Source organism: Oryza brachyantha, chromosome 5 (assembly GCF_000231095.2).
Source record: "Oryza brachyantha chromosome 5, ObraRS2, whole genome shotgun sequence".
Lineage (NCBI taxonomy): Eukaryota > Viridiplantae > Streptophyta > Magnoliopsida > Poales > Poaceae > Oryza > Oryza brachyantha.
This window is the reverse complement of record NC_023167.2, coordinates 18131994-18152589: the sequence shown is the minus strand read 5'-3', so window position 1 is coordinate 18152589 and position 20596 is coordinate 18131994. Positions and strand designations below refer to the sequence as shown.

At 42.7% G+C, this 20596-nt stretch overlaps 7 protein-coding genes across 7 annotated transcripts; 3 read left to right on the top strand and 4 right to left on the bottom strand.

Annotated features, from left to right (window-relative positions):
* The first annotated feature begins 1243 nt into the window (after nucleotides 1-1243).
* Nucleotides 1244-2762, top strand: LOC102720882 (LEAF RUST 10 DISEASE-RESISTANCE LOCUS RECEPTOR-LIKE PROTEIN KINASE-like 2.8). The gene is made up of 3 exons (XM_040524394.1): nucleotides 1244-2042; nucleotides 2457-2498; nucleotides 2728-2762. Exons 1-3 carry the CDS (start codon nucleotides 1244-1246, stop codon nucleotides 2760-2762), a joined length of 876 nt encoding a protein of 291 aa, XP_040380328.1.
* A 298-nt stretch (nucleotides 2763-3060) lies between these two features.
* LOC121054512 (LEAF RUST 10 DISEASE-RESISTANCE LOCUS RECEPTOR-LIKE PROTEIN KINASE-like 2.1) lies at nucleotides 3061-4220 on the top strand. Its single transcript, XM_040524475.1, has one exon. It carries the CDS (start codon nucleotides 3091-3093, stop codon nucleotides 4102-4104), a length of 1014 nt encoding a protein of 337 aa, XP_040380409.1. The 5' UTR covers nucleotides 3061-3090; the 3' UTR covers nucleotides 4105-4220.
* Nucleotides 4161-4908, bottom strand: LOC107304236 (non-specific lipid-transfer protein 2-like). Its single transcript, XM_040524476.1, has one exon. It carries the CDS (start codon nucleotides 4816-4818, stop codon nucleotides 4522-4524), a length of 297 nt encoding a protein of 98 aa, XP_040380410.1. The 5' UTR covers nucleotides 4819-4908; the 3' UTR covers nucleotides 4161-4521.
* Nucleotides 4909-7763: 2855 nt separating this feature from the next.
* On the bottom strand, nucleotides 7764-8310 carry LOC102709367 (non-specific lipid-transfer protein 2-like). Its single transcript, XM_006654682.3, has one exon. It carries the CDS (start codon nucleotides 8247-8249, stop codon nucleotides 7953-7955), a length of 297 nt encoding a protein of 98 aa, XP_006654745.1. The 5' UTR covers nucleotides 8250-8310; the 3' UTR covers nucleotides 7764-7952.
* Nucleotides 8311-10261: 1951 nt separating this feature from the next.
* Nucleotides 10262-12080, top strand: LOC102708801 (reticulon-like protein B9). Its single transcript, XM_006654680.3, has 5 exons — nucleotides 10262-10405; nucleotides 10510-10690; nucleotides 10851-10992; nucleotides 11494-11563; nucleotides 11715-12080. Exons 1-5 carry the CDS (start codon nucleotides 10303-10305, stop codon nucleotides 11879-11881), a joined length of 663 nt encoding a protein of 220 aa, XP_006654743.1. The 5' UTR covers nucleotides 10262-10302; the 3' UTR covers nucleotides 11882-12080.
* Nucleotides 12081-14260: 2180 nt separating this feature from the next.
* On the bottom strand, nucleotides 14261-15199 carry LOC121054491 (pneumococcal serine-rich repeat protein-like). The gene is given in 2 exon segments (XM_040524393.1): nucleotides 14261-14503; nucleotides 14573-15199. Coding segments are annotated over 2 exon segments (870 nt in total).
* Nucleotides 15200-15764: 565 nt separating this feature from the next.
* Nucleotides 15765-18480, bottom strand: LOC102720053. The gene is made up of 5 exons (XM_006655493.3): nucleotides 17937-18480; nucleotides 17542-17709; nucleotides 16504-16599; nucleotides 16267-16407; nucleotides 15765-16182 (listed from the first exon to the last, which is right to left on the bottom strand). The coding sequence occupies exons 1-5, from the start codon at nucleotides 18411-18413 to the stop codon at nucleotides 16051-16053; spliced, it is 1014 nt and encodes a 337-aa protein (XP_006655556.2). The 5' UTR covers nucleotides 18414-18480; the 3' UTR covers nucleotides 15765-16050.
* Between the last annotated feature and the right edge of the window lie 2116 nt (nucleotides 18481-20596).

Here is a 20596-nt window from a genome sequence, read left to right as displayed (position 1 = left end):
GATTGCAACATACAAACATACACCGTGGTATGACTCATATCATCCTTCACCAAATAACTCACACCAATAACAAGTAACAACTTCATTTTGATTGATACATCACAACTATACCTACTACCAATTGTTAGTAAAGTGCACGTATAATTTTTCTCCATACATATTTTCCATATATCTATCGTTATATATTTGTATTTTAACATTATGTACCCTAGTGTCTAGTGTAAATTAATAATGACTTAATAACAAAATATTATTAACCATCTTCCTATGAAATATTATTTGCAATATGCTATTTTTTAATTTTGTTTCCCGAAATTCTTGTTTATGATTTTTAATTACGCCAGAAATATTTTTTTTCATGAATTTCTTTGAAAAAACTACATTATATATCAACATATACAACATATATTTTTTTATTAATTTTTCTCAAATTTTTTAAATTCTCATCAAATTTAAACTCGGTTACCGTGGCTTACCGATCCCGTCTCCCCGCGGACCCTGCGAAAACCACGGTTACCGCCGCGGTAACAGCGGTTTTGCGAACCCTGGTTATAACGTCGTACGACGGTTTACTAGAGGTATATATATGTACGACGTTTACCAGAGGTATATATATATATGGTGAAACCTTAAAATCCATTGAGTCCGTCGGGCCTAAGCCTCCCGGCGACGGGCCTTCGCTTCGCTCCGTCGAAGTCTATCCTTTTATGCTAGGGGTTTGGATCATAACATGCACGACACCAGGCACCATTATTGAGAATTGAGAATATTTATAGGAGTAAAGAATATATTTATTTTATGTTAAAGTATTAATATGTTTTTATATGAAATTGATTAAACTAGACAATATTTGACTTAGGATAGATTAACCTAAAAAATACTTATAATATGAAATTGTCGGAGTACTATATATATTCTAGCTTAAAATACTTATAATATGAAATTGTCGGAGTACTATATATTCCAGCTTTATACGCAGTACTTCGAGGGTAATATGTTAAGTGCTAACCACGACTCAGCACATCAGGTCAATTTCCGGTCGCGATTTTCTGTTGGCCGTGTTGACTCAGTCAATCTCTCTTGACCTGTAGTATGGAGTTACATCACGCGCTTAGCACAGTACAAGTATTATACAACTATTTTCCATCGTCAGTGCATCTTGGTTCTGCTATAGCTACTCCTGCTCTTTCTCCCCTTCGATCTCAGTTCATCAAGCAACGAAATTAGCCTTGAGAGCAAACCAATGCATCGTCTGCTTTTCCTACCATTCCTCATCATCCTGCTACTGTCGCCAGTGCCACTTTCTGTGCAAGAATCCGATGATTACTTCAGGTACACGAGCTGCGCCCCAGCTCCTTACAGCTGCGGATCACTCCAGTTCGACGTCGATTACCCCTTCTCGGCGAGCGGAGTCGGCCGTCGTCCGGACTACTGCTCTTACCCGGGGTACCGTCTCGTCTGCAACACGGACGGCAAGCTGATGATCTACATGAATTCCACCGCGTTCCAGGTTACGGCTATCGACTATGGCAACAAGATTCTCGTGGTCATCGACCAAAATCAGCCTCAGCCCCAGGAGACATGTCCGTATCTCTACCACAACACCACCATCGACGAGGCCAAGTTCATGTACACAGATCGCGACCAGTTCTTGACGGCGTACGTCAACTGCACCGCCAATCTATCCTCTCTGCCTTCTATCTATGATCTTGTGTCGTGCATTTCCGGGGGAAGCTCCTACTACAGGCTGCACAAGAACAAGGACGACTCGCTGGAATCGGATCTTCTGGGATCATGCAGCTCAACGATTGCTGTTCCATACAACTTGACCATGGCAGCCTCCTTAGCTGCTGGAAATTCTAGACTTGGGGATGTGATAAGAGGCGGTTTCACGGTGAGGTGGAAGGCTGGACTGGGGTGGTGTAGTGACTGTAAGGCTTCTGGAGGGCAGTGTGGGTTTAACAGCAGCTTTCCTAGCGACCAAACATGTTACTGCTCATATGGTCAGGCCATTGGATCATGCTCCTCCTCTTCTTCATCAGGTACCCTATGCATTAAGGCTACCGTACGTTATTCAATTAATTAAGATTGAACAGAAGATCCGTACCGATACACTTCTATTGTGATGTTTGTTTTTCTGTTTCGGAAGAGTCCATTGGTATTCATTTCTTATGAATTCTTAATGGAAATATTGTAGTAAAAAAAATAACTGACATTGTTAATTGCTGAGGCTGGACTTGATTTGTGCGTACTTATAATTATTTTCTTGGAGCAATTACACATTTACCACGGTTTTGAATTGTTATTGCAAAAATATCACTAGAATTGTTATTTGGTACTAGCATCCTTACAAAATAGAAAAGAAATAGTGGTAAATTTATAAATGCCCCTTGTTTCTTTTCTTTTCTTTCCTTTCCAAGACCGACGAACATTACAATTGTTTCTTGATTTTGCAGGAATGAAGGCCTCGAGAAAAAGGGCAATCACAATTGTAACAGGTATATATATATATAGTCTTTTTCCTGAATTTTTTATAAGACCTAAAAAAGAATATATGAAACGCTGCCCTCCTTTTTCTAGTCTTTGCTGCAATGAAATGGATATGAACTAAAAAATCTTACATATATGAATGCGGTAAAAACAAACCTTCTTCAATGTAGTAAAATTACAAAAATATATCAATGCAAAAAAAACCCCTCATCCTCTTTTGCACAATACTTGATGCAGAACCAGTGATTAGTATCCTGGTTCTACCTTCTTAAAGCTTCATATTAATACGGAGAAGTTGTGTTCACAATATGTCTTTGGCCAAAAAAAAAAGGGGGGGGGGCACCACTTTTGCTTGATACCATCACAGGACCATGCATATTTCAATAGTAGTTTTACCGTTCTTGATAAGATACCAAAGGGTACCAAAATTTCAGTGTAAAACTTTGACACCTCTCAGTACCTACTCAAGGAATATAAAATTACTCATCTTTCAATTGAGAAAAGAGGCGAGTAATTCCATTATCCCAAGTACCAGACATGTACTCCTAAAATACTACTGCAGTTGTAGTTTCAGGTGCAATTTTTGTGTCTCTGCTTCTGATGGCCGCATTGTGTGGCAAGAAGTTTCATGGAATCATGTCAAGGAGAAGAGGATCTAAAGAAACACCAAACATCGAGTCTTTCTTGCAAAAGCATGAAGCTCAACATCCGAAGAGATATTCTTATTCAGAAGTGAAGACAATGACCAAATCTTTCAGCCACAAGCTAGGCCAAGGTGGCTTTGGTACTGTTTACATGGGCAAGATGCAAGATGGCAAAGCAATTGCAGTGAAGCTACTCAAGTCTTGCAAGGATAATGGGCAAGAATTCATGAATGAGGTAGCAAGCATCAGCAGAACCTCTCATGTTAATGTCGTCACCTTGTTGGGATACTGTATTCAGGGATCAAAGAGGGCTTTAGTTTATGAGTACATGCCTAATGGATCACTAGAAAGATTTGCTTTCAGACCAAACTCTGCAGCAAAAGATTCACTTGGTTGGGACAAACTGTTTGATATTGCAGTTGGCATTGCTCGGGGACTCGAATATCTCCATCGAGGGTGCAATACTCGTATTGTGCATTTTGACATTAAACCTCACAACATCCTACTAGACCAAGAATTTTGTCCCAAGATATCAGACTTTGGATTGGCAAAGTTGTGCATGCAGAAAGAGAGTATCATCTCTATTGATGGTGCAAGAGGAACAATAGGTTACATTGCTCCTGAGGTATTCTCAAAGCAATTTGGAGAGGCAAGCAGCAAGTCTGACGTCTACAGTTATGGGATGGTGATCCTTGAGATGGTTGGAGCAAGAGAGAACATAAATGCCACCAGTGCAGATGTCAGCAGCAAGTATTTCCCTCAGTGGATTTATGAACATATGGAGGAGTACTGTGCCAGTTCTAGTGAAATCAGACCTGACAACTCTGTTCTCGTAAGAAAGATGATAATTGTCGGTCTGTGGTGCATACAACTACTGCCTACCAATCGGCCGTCGATGACTAGAGTGGTTGAAATGTTACAGAGCTCTGCAGATGATCTGCAGATTCCACCACAAAGTTTCTTGAGCTAACATCATTTAACAGAAGAACAAGATTAACCTGTACTGTGTAACTAACTGTGTGGCTCCATGATCTTGTATGACTGAAATTCAAAAGCACAAAAGTGCAATGGGGACTTGAACAGAAAACGGTCTCACATTTATTTCTGTAGCATTTTTCTGCTGTAGAGATGTTGGCACATCAAGTTTGCAGAGCAAAGCTCATAACACACCAAGCACCTACAGAGCCTGGATTTATTCTGAAACTTTAAACACAGAGACACTGTCCAAGTTACTCGACCTTGTTTTATTCGTACTTAAACTGACACCCATATGGCAGCCAGGAAAGAAACCATGCATGCCATTTGGTGTACGTTCTACTGCTGTACTTGGCACGTGTGACGATCGACCTGTGCGTGTGAGAAGATGATCCATGGCCGATCGAGCAGCTCAGCACTTGGGCAGTGGCACCTTGCATGCGGCGAAGACCTTCTTGCCGTTGGGCGAGTTGACGTACTTCTTCATGTTGGGGTCCTTCTTGTACTGGCAGAAGCAGCTCGCCGGGTGCGCCCTCAGCTTCCCGCAGCATGCCGCCGTCGGTGGCGCGTTCCCCACGATCGCCGGCGCGCACGGCGTCAGCTGCGTCGGCGTGCACGTCGCCGCCTCCGCGCCGCCGCTCGCCACCGCCACCATCACCACCACCACCACCACCACCAGGACCAGCACCGCAGACGCCTTCGCCGCCATACTGCAAAAACCTTATCTCAGCTCAGCTCTAGCTTAGCTTAGCTCGTCGTCAGTGATCACTGTCACTGATCGATCAGTACAGCAAGAGCAAGCTGCTGGTGGCTGAATGGACGGCGAGCGATCGCCGGCGAATTTATAGGCATCGCGCAGAGGGTTGCAGTAGGTGAGGAGATCGATCGATCGATCTCGCGGACAGCGGCGACGTGTTCGTCCCTTTGCGTGTACGAGCGGATCAAACATTTTTCTGGCGATTGTTAATTAGTGGGCGGTGTTAGTGGAACGGGGAGAGATTCAGAGTTCATCATGAGTGGATTCAGACCCGACGAAGCTAAGCTAGATGATGGCAGGCAAAAGCTGGGTGCTCAAGGAAAGTCTCGAGCGGCATGACGCTGTGGAGTTTACACGTAGCTAGAGCCGATGCATGCGAACTGATCAGAGGCTCAAAGCTAGGGGACACCTTTTCTTTTTGACGGCAAGCAACAGCAAGAATGATCGCTGATTCACTGAAGCTTGTAGTATTAGCATGGCTGACGAGAGCATGTATCATCGTTTCGACCTAAGTTAATTACCAGTTGATTTGGCAGGTCTGTGGGTCATCTTTGCGCCTTTTCAAAGAAAAGTTTCAAATGGTATATTTGTAACAAAAAATAATTCGTTAATAAAACTTTTATATACATGTTTTTAGTAATCTAAAAATAAATAAAAAACCTTAAAATTAATTTTAAAATTAAATTATAGCTTATATGGCAAAAACGAAAAGACCGAGGCGCTAGTTTGACGTGAAAAATGGAAGTAGAAGAGTAAGATGACACTATGACAGCGTACTACGTTTTATTGCCATTGTGGTCCAGAACTTTGGTTGAAAATTAAGGTCATGTCACTAGCTTTCAGGTAGTGTTGCACTTACAATTACGTGCTGAGTTATGTGTTTACATTTTTGTCGATTTACATTAGGTCGTTAAACAGACAAAAATGTTTCGAAAAAAAGAGGACCAAAACAAGTATGAACAGTGACAGAGCTTCGGTTGTAATTTTCATGGAAGGCTAAAACAATATATTGTAATTTCTCTATACAATTTTGTCGAACACTAAAGTGACAAGGCAAAAACACCATATTGTAATTTCTCTAATGGAAAGCTAAAAAACTTGTCACAAGTTTTTTTTTATGGAAAGCTTTCAAGTGTAGCTATATTATAACTGAACAGTAACATTTGATCTTTGGACCACCAGATTGCATCGAGATTTTGTGCAGAAATAATAAAGGAAAAATTACAAGGTTACCATTATAATTTTGTTAAATTGGAGATATGTCATTGACTCATTTTACAAGGTGTGTGTTCCACGTACCAGTGAGATACGAATGACATATGTTCAACTTTACATAATTATAATAGCACGGTTGTAAATTTCTAATAATAAAACACATCACACGATGCACCTTTTTAAATACTTATCTACAGGGTTATATAAAAGATACAGCCTCATAATTCTTCTTAATGTGATATTCGAGGCTCTTCCCCGACATCCGGAGCATGTTCATGTACTCCCTCTATTTCTTTATCCGATGTTGTTATTTTCTTCGATGTCTAACCATATATCTTATTAGAAAATATATAATTATTAATTATTTTGGTATGGTTTAATTTATTACTAAGGAACTTTAAAAATGACTTATAGTTTTACATATTTTTATAAAATTAATATTTGAATAAAACAAACGGTCAAACATAAATTTAAAATTTAAAAGTCAACAACATCGTATAAAAAACAGAGTATTTTTTCTGTCTCTGTCAATAACCTGCATATTATAATTTCTCATTCATCCGCACAAAGTTGAAGTGGTTACTGTAAACAGCGCTTCTAGTTTCTCGCTCAGCCGTTGGATCGATTATGGACGGGTGACAGCAGGACAGGTGATGCAAAAAAATAAAAAAGAGGAGCAGCGCTCACACACACAGCCTCACAGAGCAACGACGGCCCACTGACGCGCCTAACTGGGCCTAGATGACGCCATCGCTGCCCTGACGTGCGGCCCATGTAAATTAGGCCCAAGCACGGTGTTTCCACTGAAGTGATTTCCTATGCAGGTTGGGCCCTGAAAGGATCGTAAGGAGTTGTCGGGCCTACGTGAGCTTTACGCATCCCCGGCCCATCTCTTTTCCATCATCACATAGTCATGAGCCCATGAACTTTTTTATTTCGCAAACCTTTACATTTTTTTAATTTTAAAAATAAACTTCACCTAACTCCGCTGCCAAATCTGAAAGCTCCATCCTTTCACTCCTGCTTATGTTTATAAACCAAAATTTGAATTTTCAACCTAAGTTTGTTGTAGATTTTGAGATTTTTATTGCTGCTTATTTTTGGTCTTTGTTAAGAACACATATATATAATATTTTTATTTATAAATATGTTGTTTGGTTTTTTTATGAGTAAACCAAACAGTCACCCTCTAAATCTTACGTAGCCATCCCACCTGAAGTTAGATTGACGTCACGGAATCCTTACTATGCCAGTTGAAATGGTATAGCCGGCGTGGCGCTGTTGGCCATGCTAGACAGGGGATGTAGCTAAAAGTATCGATATGAAAATACATTCTTTTTTCGTTCAATTTTAAAATAAAAAATTACAAAATAAAAGGAGTACATTTTACAAGACCATATATCATGGTCTAAGTTGTAAAAAACCACACATGTTTTGATGCATGGCAGGCAACTTTGGATATTATGGTACAAGAGTTTCTCAAAACTACACTACCAACCAATTTAACTTAGTATTATAGAAAAATAAAATAATTAACATTAGATGACTATTACTTATATATATAATGTGTCAAATAATTTTACCTGCAATTTTATTACTCATATTTAGTTTTCTGAAACTTATTTCATAAAACCATATGTTTTATGAAATTTACACGTAGAAAAGAAAAACCTTTGCTCACATGGACAAATGTAACATCGCACCATTACATTTCTGCCTTTATTCATGGTAGACGCGCAGTGGAATACAATACAGAGAGCAGGCATGGCAGTAATAAAAACCACAAGACGAATAGTATAGCAGCAAGACACGAAGTGCAGCCAGGCGCGCGGCGCGGCGGTCGATGACAGGTGGGGCCCCGACGCCTCGCCTCAGCAGGTGGGGACGGGGACGCGGCAGGCGGCCATGACCTTCTTGCCGTTGGGGGAGTTGACGTAGCGCTGCAGGTTGGGGTCGCGCGCGTACTGGCACAGGCACGGCTGCTGCTCCTTCATCCTGCTGCAGCACGCCGCCGTCGGCGCCGCGTTCCCGATGATCGCCCCCGCGCACGGCGTCAGCTGCATCGCGTCGCACGCCGCCTCCGCCCCCGCCCCGCACAGCACCGCCGCCGCCACCATCACCGCCGCCGCCAACACCACCACCGCCGCCCGTCCACGCTTCGCCGCCATGCCAAGACTCAGACTCTCAGTAATTCAGATCAGTATAGGAGCTTGCTTACCAACCACCTGGATGCCGGATGGCCTGAGGCTGCCGGTATTTATAGGCTAAGTAAGCTTTAGCGCAGTGCAGAGACACCGATGATGACTATCGCAGAAAAAACTAAACAACATATTTATAAACGAAAAATAATTTATAAATAAAATATATATATTCTTGATTATTTAATAGATAAGACTAAAAGATAAATTTAAGTAAAAACACCTTAAAATTAATTCTAAATTTAAAATTGAAAGTTTAAATTTTGGATTATAGACGATGAGTTTGTATGGCTACATGATCATCACCTAGTGCTTAATGGGTTCATGCAAGCACTAGTGCAGTACAGGTGTGATGTGCAGATTTGCACAGGTTGTTCTTTCTCTCCACACGCTGACTTGTCGGGAGAACTATAATGGAGAAGAGTGTGAGTGTGAGCGAGTTTGTGACGGGGCAAAAATGGTGTGAGCACCACTAATGGCGAAATAGGAAAAAGGAGAGAGAGAGAAAGAGCTGAGACAGTTTTGGTGCAGGATGCAGTGGTTGCCCTGAAAGTGAGAGCAACTCAACTCGTATAAGGTATTAACATAACCGCACGCACTAAGCAAGTGCCACGACATTGATGGAAGCAGGTTTGGTGGATTGCCTGTGATAAGGTTTAGTATTAAGCTGGTCTGGTCATTTTTTGTACGATCAGTCCAGATTAGTTAAGCTGGTTAAAGAGTGGGTAGAAGGGTAAAAAGTATGATAACTTTGGTTACTTTGCAACGCAAAGGGGACATAAAACATCTGGTGAAAAAAAAGTGAAAAAGATGAAGTGATTTGATTAGTCATGGGTAATTGGGCTTGTGAAAGCTAGTTCTGCATGTCTAGCTGAAAACCTTCAGTACATTTGGATTTGGTCAGATACAGAAACACAGTTTCCTCTGTTTTTACTTCACCTGTAAATCTAGTACCATTTTACGATATAGAGCATGGACAATTTCACCGTTTATGGGAACGTACCACGAGGCACTCTCTCCGGTTTTTTTATTTGTTGTAATTAACTTTTAGATCTATATTTGATTATTCGTTTGATTTTAAGTTTTTTACAAACATACGGTTATTCTTAAAGTTTCTTGAGTAATAAGTCAAATCATAAAAAAAATAAATATCTAAATTTTTGAATATGATAAATGGTTAAATATAGAAAAAAAATTAATGGCATATTTCTCGTAAAGTATACACTATTCACAATATTACGCTAGTTACGCCGTGCTGCATAACTATACAGAGATCGAGCTTATAGGCCTCATGAAAAGCGTCACCATGACAACACTTCCATATGCTAATGCCCATGTATTATGTAAAGCCAACACGCACACAAAGTTCAAAAGGGTAACATATCAAAATGCAGAATTCCATTAAGCGAGAAGCCTTTCAGTAGTGGCGACGGCACTTCCTCCTGGCCAACCCAGGAATCACATTCAGTGCAACCAAGTCAAGCAATGCTGTGGTGACAGATCCTCCTGTTCCCGAACCATCTGGTGTTCTAGTGCTGAAATGCTCAGAACTTGAGAATGAAAAAAGCAAAGTTCAGTCTGAAACCTGAAACCAATAAACTTCATTCGTTCAGTCGAAGACTGATCACTTACTGCGTCTTTTCACCAGCACTATAAAATGCACATGAACCTCTTCTCTTGGTAAAGTATAACTGTCTTGATAAATATGCTCTAGTGCAGCAATCAGCAAGATACAAATGTAATACTTGTAATAATTTTTTTACTGCTGCAAGAACTTGGCTTCAAGGGTCTAGCAAAGAATCTCCTTTGTTGCTGGTAAACCTCTGGTTGAAGCAAATCTTGCCCAAGTATCTGTTCGTTCCTCTGTAGTCTGTACCTCAGCACAAAGCTATCCTTTCCTTCAGAAGCTAGGCAGCTCTGTGCTAGTATCCTAGTGCTGCTTATAAGGCCAAGAGTCATGTAAACCTGGCCAATTAACCGTAGTAGCCAAACACAAATCTGCCACAATAATAACTCAGGCACCATGAGTGTTCCTCATGCTTCGAGTGATTCTGACGATGATCGGCCAGTGGTGAGGCTGTTTCAGAGGCAGAAACCAGTTCATAAGATCCTCGGTGGTCGGAAAGGTGACATGTTTCTCTATGTAAAACATTCTATTTCAGCAAAAATTTTCACCCATTTTCAGAATTAACTTGGCCATGATCACTGCATTTTTTCTTTGTTCTTGCAGTAGCGGATATCATGCTATGGAGGGACAGGAACTTATCGGCCGGGATACTTGCAGGAGCCACATTGATATGGTTCCTATTCGATGTGGCTGAATACAACTTAGTAACACTCCTTTGCCACATTGCTCTCCTTGGGATGCTTCTGCTCTTCATTTGGTCCAATGCTGCGCCTCTCTTTGACAGGTTTGCATTACCATCCTGAATAAAACAAACTTCACAATTAATCCATAAATCATGCAAGAAGATGAAGTAGTGGTGTCGAATTCAAATATTTTTTGTCAAGTATTTTATTTGGCTAGTTGGTATCTGAGTAATATCTCAGTTAGCCACTCGTGATTTACAGGGCCCCTCCACAAATCCCAGAAGTGATTGTTTCTGAACATGCGTTCAGAGAACTTGCACTGACCATCCATTCCAAAGTGGCGCACTTTTCAACAGTCCTGTATGATATTGCATGCGGGAAGGAACTCAGGAAGTTCCTTGCGGTACATCAACTTTTGCTGCTTCTTTTTTTTGGGTGATTTCAGTGCTTAATCAGTGACACCAATACCTATGACAGTTGCATAACTGCTACATAACAAAAACATGCCGATGTATTGGCATTAGTTCTGAATCCCTGATACAAAAAGAAAACCTACAAAAACACACACGCACACATGAAGTATCTTAAGGTATAAAAAATATTAGTTCAAAATTCTGGTACCTTAAGCTACATTTTAAACTTTTGCAATGAAAAATATGCTACATTGAGATATTTTTTCAATGTTGATAAAAAACTTATATTTTTTAGATAAAGGCACAGAAATGAAACATGTCATGAGATACCGAAAGTTTAATCATATTTGGAGCATGCATGGTGTTACTTAGTTTAACAATATAACAACGCCTTTTAATTCGGGTTCCTTTAAGAAAGGAGTTATTTTGCAGTTGCAATTAACATAATGATCAACTAACTTATCTTGTTTTGTTCTTTTGAACATAAAAAGGTGATAGGATCTCTGTGGATATTGGCAGTTATTGGAGAGACATGCAGTTTCACAACTCTTTTATATGTTGGTAAGTATCTCTGGGACACACAACTTCAACAAAATTGTTAAAAGTGAAACAAAATTAGGACAAAACATGACATATCATCATAAAAACAAGAATGCTTGTAAAAGAACAGTACCTTCATATCTACTGACAATTACCATGTCTTCTTGACCAGGATTTTTATGCGCTCTCACATTGCCTGCGTTGTATGAAAGATACGAAACTGAAGTAGACCATTTGGTCGCCAGAGGTGGTCAAGACCTCAAGAAATTCTACAAGAAGGTCGATTCCAATGTGCTGAATAAGATACCAAGGGGTCCTGTCAAGACAAAAGTTCATTAAAATGTACTACAAGAGATGTCAATGCATAGACCGTTTCGTGAATAAAAGAACTGCTGGTTTGAAATTGGTTTGATTGAAAATGAGCTTAGAGCTCGACATCTATTACTTCTTATGGGAAAAATATATACTCTATATATTTTTATTGTGACTTATGAAATCAACTTACATGTTAGACTTATTGTGACTTATGAAATCAACTTACATGTTAGACTGTATATTTCATGTGTGTTCCGAGGGTTGACCCGCATTCTCTCTGCCTGACAATTGACAAAGCGAAGGCTGAATCTCTTGGTTAATGCGATAACCTTCGAAGGGCATCAACCTTTGAAGAACGGGACATATTTTAAAAGTCACAAAAATATTAGAACGTCCACATAAAAAATATCATAATAGAGAATTGTTTACATTTTTTAAGAGGTAATTGAGGTACTAAGAAGTGTCAAATTTTACAAAAGAAGTATTCTATATATTCCATATTATAAGACTTTCTGGTATTATCTAAATTTATTTGTGTGATAATTAATCTAGACATATATATAAAACATATACATTGATACATGGATGAAACTAGATGAACTCAAAAATATTATAATATGGAACGGAGGGAGTAGTTGTACCTCCTTATTACCTCTTCGAGGACAATAAATTTACTCTTCCAAGTACCTTTCAGGGCTTCTCATGTAAAATAATTCATTTCAAGTCTGACAGGAATTCAAAAAATATATATAATGTCCAAAAAGCAACACGAAACTGCAACCTATCATTATTGGATATGGGCTTAGGTCAGCTTGATTGTTCAAGGTGTGACAATGTAAATAACATGATTAAACTGCCAGAAAGACACAGACCATTCATGAAACCATAACCTGCCATCTGACTTAACAAGAAAGTGTGAGCTAGAGACAATCACAGACGCCGGCTCAAGTGCACTGATTTATGGAAGGAGTCTGTGACAAGAAGGAAGGAGAAATGCCCAGGAATATATGGTGAGATCAGCATGGTTGTATTGTAGTGAGCTTCTCTGAATTTTTCCAAGCAGGAAAGCTTGGAATTGCCATGCAAAACTTGTCACTGCTACATACAGACTAGCCCCAAGTTACAGCTTCTTTCCAACTCCAGCAGATCAGTTTAACCTTCCAGGTTACAAGAGATTTTTACATGGTGAAGGACAGTGCGATGGAGGAACATTCACTGGGGAGTGGAGATGCCATGAACATCTTTGGGCAGAGCATCGATGTGAGAAGACCAAGCAAGAGCAGGAGACGAGTTACACACAAGGTACACTCCAAGAAGTTTTGCTTACTTTCTCAAACAGAATGTGTTGTCTGAAGAAATTTTGCTTTGCTTTCTCAAACAGAAAATGATAAATCATGTAGTGCTAGATAGAAATATCTGTTGTGTAACAATCCGGGTTCGCGTTATCGCGATTTCATCATGATAATCACGATAGCCTCCGGGATGTAGCTTTGATAAGTTGTGATATGGTTTGGAAAATTTCATGAGATTTTAAAATTTTTGAAAAAAATGGAAAAAAAATCTAGAAACAAATTGTGGTGATATATCGCGATCATCGCAACATAGCATGCAGTTTTCGCACCTAAACCACAATTGTCGATAGTGATCGTGCTACCGCGATTATCGACATATATGTCGCGACTCTCAATATTGCGAAAACTGCCATGATTATATCGCAATAATCATTATATCACGCGATTTTCCTTCCAAACTCGGAGCGATTTCATTCAAATTTATGTGGATTTTCGGTTAATCGTGATTATCACTGTATCGTTGCCTCGTAATTTCGGCCCCAAAAACGATATTGCAAACCTTGGTGATGATTAGTTTGCTCAACAGGGTTCACAATTTCGGAACAAAATTTCCAAAATTATGGGTTTACCGATTGATTGCGGTAGGATGTGCTTCTAGCTTAAAAATCCAAACTTGTTTTAATTTAGTTAAAATATTCAAATTCAGCGGATACATGTTCAAATTTCAAAATTACTCGTTTGGAATTCCCCAAACTTTGGAATTTCTGCCCCGTTCCAAAGTTGTGAAACCTGTTGTTGGTGTATTTTAAATTCATCTGTTCCAAACGCAGAATTTGTCCCCTGAAATCGAAGATTCGGGTGGATCAAGCTCGCATAGATCGCATCGACGTCAGGCCATTGCTGCTCATCAGGAGCGAGCACGAGCAGAATCCGAGCTATCAATGGCGATGAACATGGCCATGGAACTGGAGCGCCAGATCGAGCAGAACAATGCCAAGGCGAGGCCTCACAGGTCAGAGCTCCAGAGGCAGGGAACCCGCGCGAGCGGCAGCAGGAGGAGGAGGACGACGACGAGAGGCCGCGTCGCCGAGGCAGCTGGCGCTCCGGCTCGTCAGGAGAGCAGCAGCACGGTGTACAGCGAGGTGATGCAGGAGCTGGACAGCGTGAAGGCGGAGCTGCGGAGGCTGCAGCGCGAGGTGAAGGCCGCCGCGGCGGAGAAGGGCGCGGCCGGGAGAGACGCGGAGGCGTCGACGACGTCCAGGGTTCGCTCCAGCCCGCGCGACGTCGACGGCGTGGGGATAGAAGCGGACGGAGCAAGCGACGAGCACGGCGTCCTAGTGGAGCTCGCCGTCGGCTTGGCGGCCACGACGACACCGACCAAGGAACTCCGGAGAGACACGAGCTGCGCGAGCGACCTTGGCGCGACGCGCGCTACGGCGAGCTCCGACGCGGGGCTCCGGCACGCCGAGCTGGCGCTGGTGGAAGCAACGGGGAAGTGTCACGCTAACGACGTCGGCGGCTCGTCGGAGGTCACTGCGATAACGACGAGGAGACAGGTGGAACACGAAATTATATCGCTGCCGGAGGCAGAGGCGGAGCTGAGCTCGGCGAGGATCGAGCTGGAATCCATCAAAGCAGAGGGCCGCCGGTTCAGGACGTCCATCGAGCGCACGCGCGAGGAGACGGCGCGGGTCACCGACGAGATCCGCCGGCTCACGGAGCAGGAGAAGAAGGCGAGCGCGCAGGTGCAGCAGCTGAACGCCAAGCTGATCAAGGCCAGGTCCCGCCTGGAGTCCGTCACGTCCGCCGAGGAGCGGGCGGAGGAGGTCATCTCCAAGCTGACGGCGATCCTTCGCCAGCTGGACGACGACACTGAGGCGGCGGAGAAGGAGAAGACGCTGACGGCGATGGAGAGCCGGGCCGTGCGAGCTGACTTGGAGAACGTCGAAGCCGAGATCGCCGCGGCCGAGCAGAGGATCAGGGAATCGGTGAGGGAGCTCGAGGTGGCGAGGGCATCGGAGGCCGCGGCGACGGCGAAGCTGAAGGCCATCGTCGCGAGCGCAACGCTGGCCACAGTGGCCGCGATGCCGCAGAGCTCGTCGGGGAACGTCACGATCCCCAGGTTCGAGTACGAGTACCTGACGGGCCGCGCCGAGGTGCTCCGCGCTGTGGCCGAGAAGAAGGCGGCGGCGGCGGAGGCGTGGGCGGAAGCGCGGCGAGCCAGCGAGAAGGAGATCACAATGCGCGCCGAGGCGATCGAGAGGGAGCTCAGAGAAGCGAGAGCCGGCGACGCACAGGCGACGGAAGACGGTCAGGATGCAGCAGCTCGTCAGGAGCCGCGCGATCACACGTCGAGGAGGCCGGCGGAGGCGAGAGGACGCGGCGCGGCGACGACGTCGGCAAGGACAAAGTCACAGAGGATGCCGTCTTCATCGTCGCCGGCGGCGCGGAAGCCAAGGTCGCCGCCGTACAGTGTCAAGAGGAGGAAGAAGAGAGTCTTGACACCGAACTGTCTGAAGCTTTTCGGTGGGAAATGCAGAGGTCTGAATTGAGCTTCAGAATTGGAAAAAAAAACAGAATTGAGTTTCAGAAAAAAAAGATAGTAACTAGGAGTATCAAACAAAAAAAGAAGATTTTTTCTCTTCTTATTTATCTTTCACCTGAATTAATATTCAGTAGACACTGGGAAAATCTGGAAACATGTAGATTTCTATATGCAAATGCAGATCAGCAGATGCTTGCTTCAGACTTGAGCTTACACAAAGTATCATGTGCAAGGAGAGCTGTACTGTACAAGTACAAACAACAGTGTGAAAGAGCAAATCCTTCCCACAAATTCTTAATGCAAGTATGATGGAGTGAATGGTAGATGTACTCTAGCTCAGGGAACTGATTGGATTTTCATGTCTTTGAGACAGCAGTCTTGCAGACAGGGCAGGTGTTCTTCCTAGAAAGCCACTGCTTTATGCATTGCACATGATAGCTGTGCCCACAGATCAGCCTCCCTGCTTCCTCATTTGCTTCAAACTCTTCCTGAGATATGAAATGTTGACATGGACTTAGCCTAAGCAACTAATGCTGATGTGTGATTAACAGCAAAGGAGAAGGGGGATTTACCTGACAAATGCTACAATTCCTTTCTACAAAATTCTTGGGGTTGAATGCTGAATATTTTACCATCCTAAGACTGCGTGTGATTTCATCATCATGCAACCCTGTGCTTACATATCCAATTCTGTCTTCAAGATCCAGCAGCTCCTGCCAAATTGCACAATGGTGGATGATGGTGATGGTAATGTACTAAATGGATTTTTTTTGTTGTTGTTGTTGCTCATGTTGGGCAAGGGAGTGTACCTCATATGTCATGTTATCAACATCAAGGCGCCAATCCTGGTGCTGATCATGCATACCCATTCTTCCCCAAAGCAGTCGTGTTCTAAACATCATAATCTGCAATTGCAAAGATGATTTAATAGTAGTAAAACAGAAGATGAAAATAGGTGTCATTATATTTATATTTGGAGATAAATGTATTACGCGAAAATATACTGAAAGGGTAACTGAGAATTGTGAACTTAGCCATCATTTCTGAAGTGACACGAGTACTATGTTCAAAACTGCTTCTTGTAGGCAGAAAAGTGGCATGACAGCTCAATTATCAGAACTGAGGCATTTCAATATGTCTTAACTGAAACTCTACAACCCTCTTTCCCTCACTAGCAGGTCAGCTTAAACAGTTCAGACTACCACTTGAAGAAAGTGACACAATTTCCTAATCACCCATTGGGCATTCAAAGTCCTCACTGCTCATGCTCTAATTCAAGATTAGCAAAGTAAACAACAAGCAACCACTACTCATTCCAGCAACATGGCAGCCAGTCAGCTGACCAAAAGAACAAGCAGCAGTGCAGCAGCGTGGTTGTTCAGCGAGTTTCAGCAAAATGATTCAGCACTTATGCGTGTACGCAGCAAGCAATCGAGGAAAAAAGAGGACCCTGCACCTACACTCAAAGGAGGCCTCTCTTCCCTCACCTAACGTATCCAGTATGTATTCATTCATGACCCAATGTTCCACCCATCTCCTGCTCTCATGTGCAGCTTCCTTCCAATCTGCTGCCTGTCCTACATATCCATGACTACCAAACCGGAGTAAGTGATCAGCATGTCGTGCCATTTCCAGAGCTGCAGCCTCTTCTTTATCACTGAACTTGTGATTAAGGATTCCTTTTTAGCTAACAACATCTAAAGACTAAAGTGGATGGAACCATGTGACACACTGACATCTAAACAAACATCTATCTACCAACAAGAAGGATAATTGCATTGAAAAAAATGAAAAGAAATGCAGATGTTGACATATTGTGATGGCTGCAATGCATGCATTGCATGTACCTCTTCCTCGGCGCCGACATGGGTGTGGCGGTGGCGGTGGCGGCCGGGAGGCGGTGGTAGCAGGTCGGCGTTGAGGAGCGGCATGTCGGGGAGCGGCGGCGAGTCCATCAGCGACGACGATATGTGCTCCCGCATGGTCACCCTGCGAGGCCGAGGAGCGGCCGGCCTCTGTACCCGAGGAAATTTTGGTCAGTTCGACAGAACAGCGCACGAATTCGGTTTGAATTTCGAAGAGAGCAACCGTACTGTTCATGGATTACGACTGAATTTGACTACGATGAAGTGAGATCGTACAAAAAAGATGATTTTTTTTAGTAGTAGCATGGACGGATGCAAGGGAGGAAGCTGTCAGCGTCAGAATTTAAATCCGCGGAAAACGAGGGGAGATTGATTACCTCTCTGTGACGCCGCTCCGCCTCCCCGCGGCGGCCGGAGCCCATCGCCGCCGCGTGGTGGTGGCGCGCCACCACGCAGTCCACCGATGACGCCTCGGCGGCGAACGGTATCCCCGGAGCGCACGTGCACCACACGTCCCCGGCAGCAGCGGCGGGCGCCGGCCCCACGCCTCCTCCGCCGCCCCGCCTCTCCTGCCCCTTCCTCCGCGGCCGCCTCCCTTGCCAGCGCTCCGACGAACCCCGAGCAGCCTCCGCCGCGGAGCCCGGCGCGTGGGCACGCAGCGCGGCCGTCGACGTGCACCCGAGCCCGCGCAGCGCCGCCGACGCGAGCCCCTTGTTCCCCCCACCGCCGCTCCTCCCCCTCGCCTCCACCGCCTCCGGCGAGGCAGCCTCTCCACCGGCAAGGAGCACGCGCAGCGCCACCCTCCTACGCCGCTGCTCAGCCGCCCCACCACCGTCGCCGTCGTCGCGCGCCATCCACAACAAGCGACGACTCGCTCGCCTCGCTCGGTCCGCGCTGCTTCCCGCTCGCGCGCTGCAGTTCTTGGCGGTTAGGTGGGCGAAAGAGCAGTGGAGGGAGGACGAGACGGATAAAACGCGAGCCGCGATGAATCCGCGCCGTCCGATCAGCGCGGCCGTTCCTGATCGGACGGCCATCCAAACCCCGGATTATTTTCCAATATTGGTCAAAGAAAACACAGTGGCACAGTGCCAAGAACAGCAGGTAATCCGACAGTGACTAAACCACATTTCGGATAAACCACTGGATTATTGTCACTAAACAGTAGGTGTAATTGAGCTATCCAGCTGAAATTCTCCTCTCTTGTCTGAACATCTCTCTCTCCTTTTGGGCTAAACAAGCAACCATGGATGATGGACCATGGCACGTAGGATTAGGAATGCAATGGGACAAGACAACCTCTTGCAGCACGGCAAGTCAATTAATTGGCTGATGGGAATTGCCGTCCTCGGACACTTGTCCTCCCAACAGTTTGTGCTTCTGGAACTTGGCTGAAATCAGTGAGTGATGGTTAGTTTTCTCATTTAGCAAACAATATATCTATAATCAAAAACTATGTAAATTAAATTTTAACGTAAGTATGTTTAGTGATTTAAAAGTCAAAACTGAAAGATAAATTTTAGTGAGAAAAATCCTAAAATTAAATCTAAATTTAATGGTGAAAATTTAAATTTTGATAAGCAGAAAAAAAAAGAGTTTAATGCTTTTGGTTTCGCTGTCTGCATTTGATATTTGGCAGTACCCACTACCCAGCTTTTCAATCGGATATACTCGTATACAGGAGTACATTCTTAAAGCTTTGGCTGCTAGTGGTAGCTGGTTTTCAAGAAGAATGTAAGTACGGTTATAACTGTGTACTGATATAATAGTTCTTTTTTATCATTTAGTAACTCTCGTTATGTTTTTATTTAATTATATTGACTTTTGTATATATGTTTGATCATTTGTTTTATTTAAAATTTTTTAAGTAAATATGTAAATTTATAAGTCATTATTAAAGTTTCTTTAGTAATAATCAAATCATAACAAAATAATTAATAACTATATAGATTTTTAAATAAAACAAATTATCAAATATAAACTTAGAAATCAGCAGCATCAAATAAAGATAAAGAGAGATATATTAAAGTTGGGAAAAAAAGACTTTGTTAGTATCATCTAATAAATGAGAAATAAATAAGGATACCTACGGAGGGAGGATAACCAAGCTGTAGTACCCAAGTACTTCTCATTCACTTCTTTGTGTCAAAAATTATGAAGGTAGAATGTACTCGGTGACAGATCTAGAAACAAAAGTACAGAGACTGGCTACCTTCTTCTCCCTCCAACACCGTCTCTTTGTGTGTATATTTCGTCCTCTAAGCTCATCTTTAATAGTTAATACTACATTTGTTTTAAAATATGAGATTTCTTTCTTATTAAGCATAGGCTAAGTAGATGTCAAAAGAATTAATTTTATCACTTCAATGATCAACTTATAAAGTCTGAATTAATTAGATTCCATTTCTAAGTATCTGATTAGCTCTAAAATCATTGGAATGATTGAAATCTTGTAAATTAATACATAAATGCTTGTATTGTGGTATAAATAAATTTGAATCCTATAAATACTAGAACAAGAAGACAAGAAGAATGTATTTGAATCCTAATTATAGAACAATCCGTTGCAACGAATGAATATATTACTAGTGATCTTACCCCTCCCTCCATCTCATTGCTGACCGTAGGTCACCGCTCTCATATTGTTGTCTGGAGACAAGAAGATTAAGGTTGTGCTCTTTTATGGATGAAAGAAAGAAAGATTATATAATTCTTTGATATATCTGTTTAATGATGTAAACAATGGAATTAACTGTTATAAAGTCAAAACTATACTTTAAAAATATGGCATGATGAACTTACACGTAGAAACTCTTTACAAAAAGTATATTGTTTTACCAGTTTAGAAATCATGCAAGTAAAAACAACGGAATGGCTAGCTCCATAAGGTGGTGGGCTAGCTAGACTGAGTTTGAGGCCTCACTTATACCTATTTAATTGATTTTTAGGTTCTTTCTTAATATTTGAGTTTTTTTAATCATAGCACGTGAAACAAATGCAACTAAGAGGAACGGATGAAGAATGCTTCATTCGTTTGTTG